The sequence below is a fragment of the Eptatretus burgeri genome, chromosome 1 (assembly GCF_056783735.1).
Source record: "Eptatretus burgeri isolate ZD-2024b chromosome 1, Ebu_testis_v1, whole genome shotgun sequence".
Classification (NCBI taxonomy): domain Eukaryota; kingdom Metazoa; phylum Chordata; class Myxini; order Myxiniformes; family Myxinidae; genus Eptatretus; species Eptatretus burgeri.
Window position 1 is genome coordinate 22,645,643 of NC_140961.1, and position 13,724 is coordinate 22,659,366.

General features: G+C 44.8%; 1 protein-coding gene across 3 annotated transcripts in view; it reads right to left on the reverse strand.

Annotated features, from left to right (window-relative positions):
* Positions 1-10,579: 10,579 nt before the first annotated feature.
* Positions 10,580-13,724, reverse strand: part of OGA (O-GlcNAcase) — a 59,416-nt gene continuing 56,271 nt past the window's right edge. For all 3 annotated transcript variants that reach the window (XM_085874926.1, XM_085874919.1, XM_085874937.1), the window contains one exon: positions 10,580-11,799. In XM_085874926.1, coding sequence (XP_085731052.1) covers positions 11,663-11,799 — 137 coding nt within the window. In that variant the 3' untranslated portion in view covers positions 10,580-11,662. The remainder of the gene's footprint in view (positions 11,800-13,724) is intronic.

Below are 13,724 nucleotides of genomic sequence, written 5' to 3' on the forward strand. Positions count from 1 at the left end.
GCCTCCGCGAGACAGCATTCTCACAGTGGAGGGTTTTTCATCATGGTGTTTATGCTTTTGTTGACCTCCGCGAGGACATTCATACGTATGCGGCGGCTTCGCTAATGGTGGAAAGTATGAAAGAGATATAATCAGACCTAACTATGAGACCCACACAACGCACTTCGTCCATTTGACCCATTAGACATGAGGGGTCGGTCTAACTGCACGTATACAAATTAAGTAACTGTCTGGGGATCACTATGTTCGATGCTATTGCCTTGGAGGAATGCGGTTTCCAGAACCGCAACACAACCCCCCCCCCTCCCTTTTGCTAGACTCGACCCGAGTCATTGAACATTTGTGTGGCATGTCGGTTTAGTTTCCCTTAATACGCTTTCGCTACGGATCCCTGAGTGCGACATTTCAAATACATGTCCCAAAAATAATAAACCTAGTGCGTTGTGTATCTAAGCTAGCAGACTCAAACGGACATCCTTATGCTACATTGCCGTAAGTGAACTATATACATTTCTAATATTTACATTACTCATGGCCCAGGATCGATGACTCGAGGGAAGAAAACACAGCAAATAAAAACATTTGTGGATGAGTGCAATAGCAGGTGATCAAGCAGCTTGGCATCTTCAGGGCCCTAAATGGTCCTTTTTGTTTTTGTTTTTTTCATGGCTGCTGGACGCAACTCACCCTAACATGGCAGGCCACACGCCGTCTCACTATCCATTTGAACTGGCCTTTATCAATAAAGCTGTCTGGGCTGTGCAAACACAGTCCCCGGTAATGCGGCTGCCTGCATGGCAGTCCCTGCAAACACTTCCACAACAGATGGTCCTGGTGCAGATGGCAAGGTTCAGTGATTTATGGCAAGGCATGGTAAGTGAAGTCAATACAAATCAGGGCATGGGCAAGTGGAGTCAAAAGAAATAAAGGCATGGGCAAGTGGAGTCAAAGCAAATGAAGGTATGGGCAAGTGGAGTCAAAGCAATGGCATGGCAAATGCAGACCAGGTAAGGTCGGCATACAAGCTGGCCAGCCTCGGTGTGGTCTCTTGGAGTTGTGGAGGGAGTGTGGTGACGTTGGCCGGTCCGAAGACAGGTTTGGTCCTACCCTATGGTCTCCCCCTCATATTATTGCCTATGCCTGTCATTGTCAATACCCACCCCCGTGAGGTTGTAACGAACCAATTTGATTTATTTTATTTTAAATATATGTGTCCCAAACCCTCTTATCTTCTTTGTTCGGCGAACTTGTCCAAACCGTCTGTTCCCAATCCCGAAGGTCCCTTTAAAGAGGCTTGAGAAAGAGACAAGTAAACCTGTCCAGAGGTCCATTGCAGCCTCAGAATAACTTCCACAGGCCTCAGCATTTCCACGATGAGTCAAGTGGCCTATGAACAGTGAAGGGATGGATGGTGCGAAGGGGTACACATTTCTAATCTATCCTATCACTTAATCTTTAAGCTATCCCCAGGGATTTTCAACACACCTATCTTTAAACTATCGGTTCTAGCAACCACGATTCCCGTCACCTGTGTTTGTGTTCATTATTAATTTGGGCCTGGCCTGCAAATTTTCCTCTGTGCTCTTGCACAATTTCGTGGCTGGGCAGTGTGGCTCCACTGGTAGGTCTGCCCACCTGCCAAACTCATTCTTCAGCACCCCGGGTCGCTGAGGCTGTCTCCAAGCCTAAATACTCCCCACTGACGTGGGGAATGCCCTCACTGGCATTTCCCCCTCAATGCCCACATGGCATTTTGGTGCCCCGGGTGCCTTTTCCCTGGTACCCTTGCCCATTACATACTCTAACTCCTTGGTCCCTTGGACCCACGGCCTACTCTGGCCGACTACTCCGGTGCCTGGGGTGCCCAATACTCTGTACTCAACTTTCACAAGCTGCGCTCCCAGCTGGTTAATCGTCTCCTGCACCCTGCAAAATGTTTCATGCCTTCGTTCAACACCAAGCACAAAACCACATCCCTTTGTTAATTGGATTATTCCACTGGCTAACATTACACTCACGCCAGGTTCCCTTGGGTGGTATTCACTCCTCCCCCCAATCATTCGTTTGCACCATGCATTTCACATTCACTCCATTTACATGGGGCCCGCTGACCCGCATTCATTCATCATTTTTCAACTCACACCGATGCTCTACTAGCGACGTCCCCCAAACTAACTCGTGCTCCCCGTCATCCCTTACTCTAATGCACACTCCATTTAACTCTACATCGCTAAGCTACGTCCCCACTATACGTTCCATGCCTGTCCTTGTTTTCAATCATCTCTAATTGCTACCCTAAATTCTCCTAACTCGTGTTCCCGGGCCCACATGGAGGACTGCTTCTAATGCCCCCATGGGACCACTCGATCTAACGCTATACCCTTCCCCTAACTAGTGCTCCTTAGCCCGGGCGATGGTGTTCAATACATCCTCGCTGGGCTTTGTCGACTCGTGGCAAGTCTCGACGAGAATTCCGCCTCCGTGGGGGTGGTCACCCGAGCTCCTGTTCCTTCGGTCTGGCCAATCCATGAGGGCGTAAGGTCGCCCTTATAGGTTCTTAGGCGGTCCGCATGAACGATACGGGGAAGGGCCCGTGGCCCCATTTTTATTTTGATGACCATGTCACTAATTTGTGCCATGACTACCCCTGGTCCCTGCCAAGGCGAAGTGAGTTTCGGGCATTTGCCGTTTCTCCTCCGGGGGTTGAAGAAGCAAATCTTCATCCCCGGGGAGTACTCACTTGCCTGGCTGCGGTGGTCGTACCTGCGCTTCATTTTCACACCCGCCTGATGAGGTTTTTTTCACACCCGAGTGTATTATGAGGGGGTTAATCCCCGTTTCACACCCACTCATACACTGGCCCTAACATGGGATCTTCCCACTGGGCCATGCTCCACACCAAATTGCCGAATTCCTCATCCGCGGTTAGTGGCAAAACTTGGCCTACCTCCCAGGCCGCATGGGTTAGGAGCTTGTGGGAGGTGTCCACCAATTGATCCCTGTCCTCGTGCTTCGTGCAGAATTTACAGTTTTCTCCCAGACAAGGACGTCAAGAGAGTGTATCGGCATTCCTATGAGCCTTACCGGCTCTATGGGCCACATTAAAATCGTACTGCTGCAAATTTTCCAACGACCTTGCAATTTGGCACTCTGGTTCCTTGAACCGTAAGAGTCATTGCAAGGAGGAATGGTCAGTTCGAACCAAAAATTTCTGCCCATACAGATACGGGTGGAAATGGCTCATGGCAGACAGCATAGCTAATAGCTCCTTGCGAGTGACAGAGTAATTTTGTTCGGGGAGACTCATGGCCCGACTGTAATATGCGATCACTCTTTCCACGCCCCCCCCCCCCCCCGTGTCTGAGACAAGACTGCACCCAATCCTACCTGGCTTGCAGCCGTCCGTGTCCAGGGTAAACATCCCGTCATTGGTGGGGTATGTTAAAACTGGTGCAGATGTCAAACACCCATTTAATTTGAGGAAGGCATTATGGCATTCTCTGTCCAATTAAATTGCGACCCCTTCTCTGTAAGCCGATGAAGGAGTCTGGCTATGTCCGCAAATTTTTCCACAAAGCGCCAGTAGTGGGAGCAAAACCCCAAAAAACCCCGTACCTGTTTGACGTTACGAGATACGGGCCACTCCTCTACCACAGTGATTTTACCGAGGTCGATTTTCACCCCATCGTGGCCTATCACGTATCTGAGATAGGCCACTTGTTTCGCGAACAAAGTGCACTTCCCCAGGCTCAACTTCAACCCTGCCTGCCTGAAGCACCCAAACACCTGGTCCAAATTGGCTATGGTCTGGGGAAATGTTTTAGCATGTACCAGGACGTCATCCCGGTACACCAGGCATGATTGCCATGGCATGCCGCCCAGCAGACGCTCCATCAACCGTTCAAAGGTGGTGGGGGCATTACACAAATCGAACGGCATTACAGTGAATTGATAGTCCCTTCCCTATAGAGAATGCCATTTTCTTCTTCCCTCTCTTATCCCTCTCTATCTGCCAATACCCACTCTTGAGGTCTAAAGTTGAGAACCATTTAGAGCCTGAAACGGCATTGAGGGTCTCGCCAATTCTAGGCAGGGGATCGGAGTCTTTGAGTGTCACGTTAAGTTGGCGATAGCCCACACAGAAACGCGTGGTCCAATCCTTCTTTTTAACCAACACAACCAGTGACATCCAAGGACTTCCCGAGGGTTCAATGACACCTGCATTGAGCATCTTTACTACCTGTTCATAATCCTCCTCTCTTGCTCCAAGGGAGCCGTCGAGCAGGCTGACGGACAGGCCCTCACCAGTGTGAATCTGATGTTTCACCAGTCCCGTATCTCCAATATCCTCAGGTGACAAGGAGAAGATTTTCATGTGTCGGTCAACAAGTTTGTGTAAGGCCTTCCACTGGGCCTACTCTAAATCTGCACTACTCAGATTTACCATCTCGCAAATGGGATCAGGCCAATTTCTACTATGTTCTGAAGATCCCCCTTGGGGTCGGTCCGACTCAATGTTATCGTCCCTCAGCTCTGCGACTTGTATCACTGGGGTGCAATTTGCCACCTTTGTGCCCCGTCCAATAATGTGGGGTTCCGTGCTGACATTAATTACCCTGACCTGCCACCTGTTGAGTGAGCCTGCCACCATGCCGGAACTATTGCCTCGGCACCCGGGGGGATGATCAAGGAGTTTGGAGCCTCCAGCTCCACATTCTCAAACATGCTCATGCCCCCCAACGCCAACTCTTCAATACCCATCTGCAAGACTCCTCGGCCCAAGGCAATTTTGCAACCACTGGCGGTTAGCACATCTAACCCTGTAAGAGATAAGGCTCCGGGTCCAGATAATATGCACCAGAGAGTATTGATGGAGGTGGCTGAGCGGGTAAGTGAGATGTTAACAGATATTTTCAATAGTTCCCTGGAGCCAGGACAGGTACCAGAGGATTTGAGAGTAGCAAATGTAACACCATTGTTTAAGAAAGGATCCATAGAAGAATTGGGAAACTATAGACTTGTTGGTTTGACTTCAGTTGTGGGGAAGGTGTTGGAGACATTAATTTAGGACCAGATGACGAACGATTTAAATTAATACAAACTAATTAAAGGTAGTCAGCATGTGTTTACCAAAAGTAGTTCCTATTTAACAAATCTTTTAGAGTTCTATGAAGCAGTGTCTGATTGGGTGGATGATGGAAAGGCAGTGGACATTGGAGGGACCACATCAGAGGTTGTTAGCCAAAGGGCTTGTGGAGTGGCTGGTCATGAAGCTAACTGGATTGCAAACTGGCTTAGTGGTAGGAAGCAAAGAGTGGCTGTGAGTGGGAGGATGTTTTGCTGGGAGGATGCAAGTAGCGGGATACCTCAGGGATCAGTACTCGGACCATTACTATTCATTATTTTCATCGACGATTTGGATAGTGGGGTAAAGAGTAAGCTTTCCAAATTTGGAGATGACACAAAGCTTGGAGGTAAGTGGATAGCAGAGGGGGTGGTGATTAGATTCAGGAAAGTATTGATACTTGCATAGATTGGGCAAAAGACTGGCAGATGGAATTTAACCTGAGCAAGTGTAAGGTGTTGGAGATGGGAAAGAACAATGAAAATAGAGATTACAGGATGCAAGGGGTAATTTTGGAGTGTCACACAGGAGAAGGACCTGGGGGTGGTAATAGATATGGGAGGTCAGCAGGCAGCACAATGCCAGGCAGCTATAGATAGAACAGATAGGGTTTTAGGCTGTATTCGGAGGGGGATCATTTCTAAATCAAATGAGGTGGTGTTAACATTGCATAGGAATTTAGTGAGGGCCACATCGAGAACATTCTGTGCAGTTTTGGTCACCACAACTCATGAAGGACATGGATGCCATAGAGAGGGTTCAGCGCAGGGCTACTAGATTGATTCCAGGCCGAGATAGACTCAGCCATGAGGAGCGGCTGAAGGAGACAGGGCTTTATACACTAGAAAGGAGGCAGTTATGAGGAGATATGATAGAGATGTTTTAAATAATGAAAGGTATAGATAAAATAAGTTCAGATGAATTATTCAACAGAGTAGACAGTCATCGGACCGGGGGCCATAGCCTGAGAATAAAGAAGAGAGTTAAGACGGTAGCAAGGCAGGGGACTTTTACTTTGAGGGTAGTTAATGCATGGAATGGCCTCCCTGGAAAGGTAGTGGCAGCAGAAAAAGTAGATAAGTTTAAATTAGAATTAGATAGGTACGTCGAAGTTATGGAGATAGAGGGGTATAGGGATGTTGATAAGACTTTTAGGGAGCTTGAGCATTGATGGGTGATTGTGTGCATGTGTCCGGAGTGCTGTTGGTGGGGGTCTTGTCAAGGGGGGTTGTGGGGCTGATGTGTATTTTTAACCAAGCCCATGCCCCCTCCCCTGAGGAAAAAAAAATTATATACACACACACACACACACACACACACACACACACACACACACACACACACACACACACACACACACACACACACACACACACACACACACACACACACACACACACACACACACCACGATTAAAAAAAAAACATTTTGCATTTTCTTCTTTGGATCTTGTGTTTATAAATTAGTGTGGTGTTGTCATGCAGGTATGGTGGGCTGAATGGCCTCCACCTGCATCTGATTTCCTTGTAACCTGACCACCAAATTTCATCAGAATCCATCTACAACTTTGAGACATCCTGCTTTCAGACAAACAGACAGAAGTGAAAACATAACCTCTGTCCATCTTCAGTAATGGAGGTAACAGGCACGAGTACATTTCTGAGCATGCGCCACCATTTTCTCTGAATTTCGATACTCCACCGGCCTGAGAGTGTGAGCGGAAAATTTGATTGGTCGAGCTGACATAAAATGTCATAAATATATTTTTTTTGTAAATGCAGAGAAGGCAATTTGTGTTCTACAGTGTTCAAATATATAGTACAACTCAATGGAAATAAAATAAAAGTTTAAAAGGCTGTAGAAAAAAAAAAACAACACTATTTAACACATTAAATTAGTTATTCGTGCTTGTTTATCCTTTAAGACGTCCCTAAAAAAAGTTAAAACAGTAAGTTTCCTGTTTGGAATGATTTTCAAATTTGTTTCACTGCTAGACAGACAGACAGAATAAAAATATTATCTTACTCCTCTCTACACATACATGATGGGAGCAAATTCCGAGGCAAAGTACTGCAAAACCAGAGGTTCGTTTTAAGATTCGTGTTCAAAATAAACATTCGCTTGAAATCAAGTTGTTCTTCAACTATAAGCTGACGTTTCTCGATTGATAAACAAACAACGTGAACCAAATGCTTAACCCTGCTCTTCGCATCGCTCATGTGACACAAATTTGACGTTCTCCTGCTGTTGTACAAACAAAGCAAACTAGGATATTCCCAGTCTCACACTCAGGTATCTTACGGGTGTTTCTCAAACCAATCGGTTTGGACACTTCTGGTCCAATCTCTGTACTGCCTGCCTGTTCTCCAGAGAATCACCTTGTCCTCGGGATGATGTGGCGTGTCGCCTTGGCAGCATATTGCGGAGCATGTTTGCTCATCTCCAGAGGCCTATTCATATGCTAAGTGTTCCATGTGGAATCTTTGTTAGAACGTGATGTCTTGTGTTTAACCCAAACCCAACTCCAACTTTTCACATGTGAACTTGTTTGAAAGCTCAAAAATTCAATTTACCTTGACTGCTAGAAATTCGAAAACATTTCATGGCACTGGCAGATGCAAATTGTAAGAGGTCCACTCCGTGCTGCGTACGGTATACATGATGTAGGCCTACCTCCGATATTGACGGCACGACGAGAGTTCAGGGATGGATGCGAAAGCTACTTGTTCTCGCCAAGCCGAAAAAAAAAGTTCTTATTGATGGTTGGTCATGTTTTTCCAGTCGCTGATGTTTTGATGGCGGCTCCATTACAGAAGAATCGGCAATATGGCTGCCAATTCGTGACGTCTCAAACACAAGGAGCTTCTTCTCAATGACATCTTCTCAATGTGAACGGTTTTCACCAAATACAGTTGTGACTATCAATTATTTAATAATTGTCAATACTGTACAGGACTTTCAAAATGACATATTCCACCCCAGAATGCGCAGTCAGCATGCGCAGAAACCCCAGGAAACTGCCATGTTCAGAGCGAAATAAAGAATATCATGTGTTCCGAGATAAGGATCGTTACCTGAAATGGTTCACAAAGCTAGTAAAAAGCCAAAAATACATGGAAAAGTACCAGAGAGAAAGGGTACCTGTACTATTATTCCTGTTGGGAGGGCAGAGCTGGTGTAAATGTATTGTTGGCTATGAACACACTGCTCTCAGCAATGGGTGTTGCACAAAAAAATTCAACCAAGAGGTCAAAGTCACCTCCCTGGACATATCTTGGACATCCTATACCACTTGTCAAGCTCACAAATGGCTATACAGACCATCCTCATTCCTGGATTTCTGACTTCCTTCACTCGTGCAATCAATACAATCAATACATCCTCTCCAGTAGAGGATGGAGTCAGTCAAGGCACTATTTCTTGTTCTCATCTATGTTAACTATCTGTCTGATGCTTTGGAGAAAACCATTCCTTTTTGCGGATCACTATAGTATTGCAAACGAACCATTTCAATGATGGGCAGACAGCAGCTGTTATTGTCTGAAGATCTGGAATTGATTATAGAGGGGGGCTGCAAAAGTAGGTATACAGTAATGAAAAACAAAACGTTAAATTTCCACTTTACCTGCAAATAAAAGATGTATTATAGAAAATATTACGAAAATAAAAATATTAAAAAAATATTATAAAAAAAAAAACATGTTCAGTCTCTAATTCTCAGGGTCATTATCAGCCATTACACCTCCTGGGCCAACCAAGTAGCAAATCTGGTCTCCAAAGCCAGCTGCAGATTAGACATCCTCCGTCATTCCAAGTTATTCCTTATAAAAGCAAAATCGTATCCTACTCCGATCCTACAAGAACTTTGTCTGTAGCTCAAAGGAGGACTGATCACCCCTTTGTATTTTGGGGTGATCCTATTCATCATCACCCTATTGGGGTGATGACCCCACATCATGTCTCTCCTTGATTGTGGAATTGAAGCTCTCAACATTATTGGCATGTTCCGCATGGAGTCTGAAGCAGAAGGTTTGTTGCTCTCATCACAGACGGGTCAGTCGTCTGTGTTTTTACAGCCTCAGTGGAGTTCCCTCTACTCCCAGTCCTTCAACACTCTCTCGATCTTTCAGGACACACGTTCTTCCTGTAGCCTTGCGGTTGAACTCCCAAACTTCCGGTTTACCACATTATTTTCATCCGTTTGTGGAACTGCCTGATGGAGATTGTTCAATCACACTCTTCCTTCCATCCAGTGCTTCAAGCATGTGATGTACCACCATCTCATGTCACGCCATCCCTTCTTGCAACCGTTTTATACCCCCCATTAACATTACCCGCTTACTCACAAGTTACTGCATTTCCTCCCCTCCTCTTTCACATTTGTTTTTTCCCTTAATTTCCAACTATGGCCCAACTCATTCAAGCATCGCTTACAAACTAGAGCCCTGTTCTTCAATGAGTGGCTCATGAACCACTGGTGGCCTAAAGTGCAGCCCCTGTTGCGTGGCTGATAATACACAAAGGCCATAAATCATAATCTGCCATAAATGCTATTAAATTGACTCAATGGTTTCAAATGAATGTTCGAATACAAAACGTAAAAGTATCACTACATAAGTAGATGGCAGTATGCAAACAATTGTGTTTGCAACCCATTAACCACAACGAAAAAAGAAAAAAAAACAAAAAAAAACAAGAGTACAGAGAGACGGGGCCCAATGGCAGCCATTTTGGAGTCTTGCAGGCAGTGTGGCAGGTCTCACACTTATGTCTCATCGGCAAAAGTGGCCCCGCTTCTCAAAAGTAGTGAGGATCACTGAACTTGAGAGTTCATCGAACACCTTACCGCATGCTGTCTTGAGAAACAAGGACAAGGGCGGAGTCTATGAGTGGCAAATTTGATTTGTCGTGATGCCGTAATATTTTGTCCAAGTACTGTACTGCTAAACGGAAGTTTTGAAAGTGTCAAAAAGGCAATTTGTGTTCTACTGTGTTCAAGTATATTTTTCAATTTAAATAAAAAGGAGATTTTTAAAGTTTGTAGAAATTGTTTGTTTTTTTTTTGGAAGTTTACCACCATTGATGCAGCTTCTTTTACACCACCTTATTCAATAGTTACATTCCTGTTTGGAATGATTTTCAATCTTGTTTCCTGCCAGACAGTTGACAAAATAAATGATCCTACTACTCTCTGCGCACGCACGATCAGGACGAATTTAGAGGCAAAGTACGGCTAAACCACAGGTTCGTTTTCAGATTCATATTCAAAGCACAACATTCAATTGAAATGAAGTTGTTCCTCGATCATAAATTGACTTCTGCAGACAGACGGACGGACGGACAGAAGTGAATCAATTACTTAACCCCGCTTTTCGCTTCACGTGCACGGGGTAACAACAAATGCATCACAAAAAGCCCTTTGCTCAAAGTTGCAAAATAAACGAGACGATGGATTGTTTCTTTAAACTTTTAATTGGCTCGACAGAAAAGGCATAATTTTACAACTGTGGCACAGTAATATACACCAAAATGTACAGGGAGGAATTCATCATGGTCTGCATGCATCATCAGCAGAAGACACAAGATGCAAAACAGACCTGATGAGTTTCAAAAGGCCCAAAAACCTGGAAATGACTCACGACGGTATCCACCGTAGGTTCCAGCCAAAATGTTCAGTCGGTACTTACTTTGCTGAGTTAAAGGATGGTAGGCCTTCAATGCTAAAGACCAAATATTGTGCTGGTATAGAAAACAGTCGTGGACCTTCCAATATCCTGTACCTGTCTGTGTTTTGCACTTTTGGGTAACCCCACAGGAGAATTCTGCTGCCAAAGACAGATTGCTTTAATTCTCCTTGGGGGGAGGAAGTAGAGAAGGGGAAGGCGGTGGGTCGATAGAGTCGTGACTTCATGAATAAATCACAACCATCAGGAAGCGATGTTGTCTGATAAAGGTGGACAAGATGGCAATGGAATTGTGGTGGGTGGGGGGGGGGGACAAAGTATAAAAGGTTCAGGTTTAAGAGTTGGAAAAAAAAATTTGAGCATTAAGAAGACAAATTTAACGTGCTAGCTGCTACAGCACCCTGGCTAACGGGAACACTATAATAGAATAGGTAGAAGTTCAATAACACAATTACGTGAAAGTATAACCATATAGTGATATCCTTTTGCAAAGTTGTTTGACATGACACCAAATGGAAGTCCACTGTTGATGCTCACATCGATTCCAGTCATGCCTGGCAAATTGAAATATACAGGGTAGTACCTGAACCTGGTTTGGTACTTGGCCCAAGCTGGTGGGTTCAGGCATTCATTGTTAACATCGTTCCATTAATGTAAAAATATACAGTAGAAATGATAGCGAGATAGTACCCTGTAGGTCAAAATGAAGGAAAAAAAATCATGAAGGAATGTTGAAATGAAAAATGGAGAGAGGGCAGAGGAAAAAAATATTGAAGGTCAAAACAGACTTGGGCACAGTTCAACTTTGAGCATTTTCTTTTTCAATTTAAACCGCATGGATCAGGAATGTGCCTAGATAGGCCTGCAGAGGAAAATCAAGTCTTTGGGTAGTCCGTCCATTTTGGGTGCCTCCACAAAGCCCAGGCGAGCATAAAAATCGAGCGACCTCTTGTCCAGCAGCTTGACCTCACAAAATACTCCCTGGGAGCCTGCTCACGCAGCACATTAAAGGAAAAGCAGAGAAAACGGATGCATTTCCAGGATCACAGTCTTTCCATGTAAACTACTGCTCAGTCATTCATTCATTCAGCAGGTGCGGTGCAAACTGGAACATGAAAGTGAGAGAAACAAACTCAGGACTAAAGGAACCCATGTGTAAGCACATCTTCCCAAGTCTACGGCGTTTCCAATCTAACCTCATCTCAAATTGGCACTTTAACCTTTTTTGTTGTTGTTGTTGTTGTTGTTGTTGTTGTTGTTGTTGTTCACATTGTGTTCCCATTTGATGCTTTGCCTTTTTTTATGTGTCACCGCAGAGTAAGGAGGCTCGCACAGCTTGGCGCATGAAACACCTGGCTCTCTTTGCAAGATTTCTACAATCATCCTCGAGACTCCGGCTCCATTTCTACCCGAGTGTTTACTTCCTGACAGGTGGTGCTATGTGGTGGTGATGCTTTGTCAGGTGGTGCTATTTGAACTCATGGTTCTTTTGGAATCTTTTTTAATACTAAATGAATTGATCGCTTCTGGTTTCCTGACCATGGTCACTTCACTTGGTCCTTCCTACAAGTGATTTGCTTCAAAAAAAGCGAAGTAATCGTTCCAGTCATCTGTGCTGCGTCTATTTTGGGTTCTACGTTTGTGTTGATTGTTCTTGGTGTCGTATACCAACTCCTGTGGATTTTTCTCATGGTCATTCTAGTTATTATTGATCCTGCATCGCAGGTTCGGATAGTTTTGGGACGACCCGTTTGTTTCTTTATGTACGCCACCGAAGGTGGATGGAGGTTATATTTTTACTCCTGTTTGTCTGTCTGTCTGTGAGCAGGATATCTCAAAAGGTTATGGACAGATTCGGACGAAACGTGGTGGACAGAACGTAAACGTGGGATACAAAATGTAAACTGTTCAGCCTGGCGGAGGTATGCACTCTACCCCATTGTAGTTTTCAAACTGTTCACCATACCCACTTGCCATGTCTCCATTTACTCTGTCCCATTATTTTTTACCCTCACTTTCATTCCTTCCCTGTACCTTCTGTTTTATTTAAAAAGACAAAAAAACAACAACAAAAAAACCTTCACCCTATATTCTGTTTATCCATCTCACTTTATGTTGACGTTTGACAGGCCCTGCCTGCCTCCTTACCAACGTCTTACACCCCTCATTAAACCAGTTCCTTTCTAAACTGCTTCAAAACCATTCCTTTTATATCCTTTCTTCCTTCTCAAAACAACCTCAAATAAAAACATTTGTCAATCATCATTCATTCTCAACTCATTTCTTAATCGATTCAGTCTGAAACTTTTCTTCCTCTTCTCCACTTTTTTCTCATCCCCTCACTCCATCAATTTAAACCTTTTTAAAATGGTCAATCTTCTGACATGCTTCCACAAACCTTTCTCCCATTCTGCTTTCCCTTTGCCTCTTCCTTTTTGCTCCATCCCTGGATCACTCACAAATTCCTACCTCAACCACTAGTGTGATCAGATAGCACTTTGTGCCTTTAATCATCATCGCAATCCCAATCCTGATGCCTGCCTTTGTCTGTCTGACTTGGAATCCTCATTTCTATACTTTTTTGTTATGTGTGTGGGAACACGATGACAAACTACCTCAGGTCATGACCCCACCACTCCTACCCAACATGATCTTCACACCCTATACCTGGTCCAGGCTTCCCCACCCACATATCTGCCCAGCGTCCCCCAATCCCATGCCCCGCCCATCTCCGTCTCCCCAGTGTCCCGCCCCCTCTCTGCCTACCAATCCATACTAATGATCTCTTGTACCACAAATAACCCCATTCGCAGGCACTTCACTTTTCTAGGTTCGTGTGATTTCCCCCCCACCCCCCCTTCCTTCTCCTCTTTCCGTTTATTCGTTGGTTGGTTCCTTTTTTCTGTTTCATCCC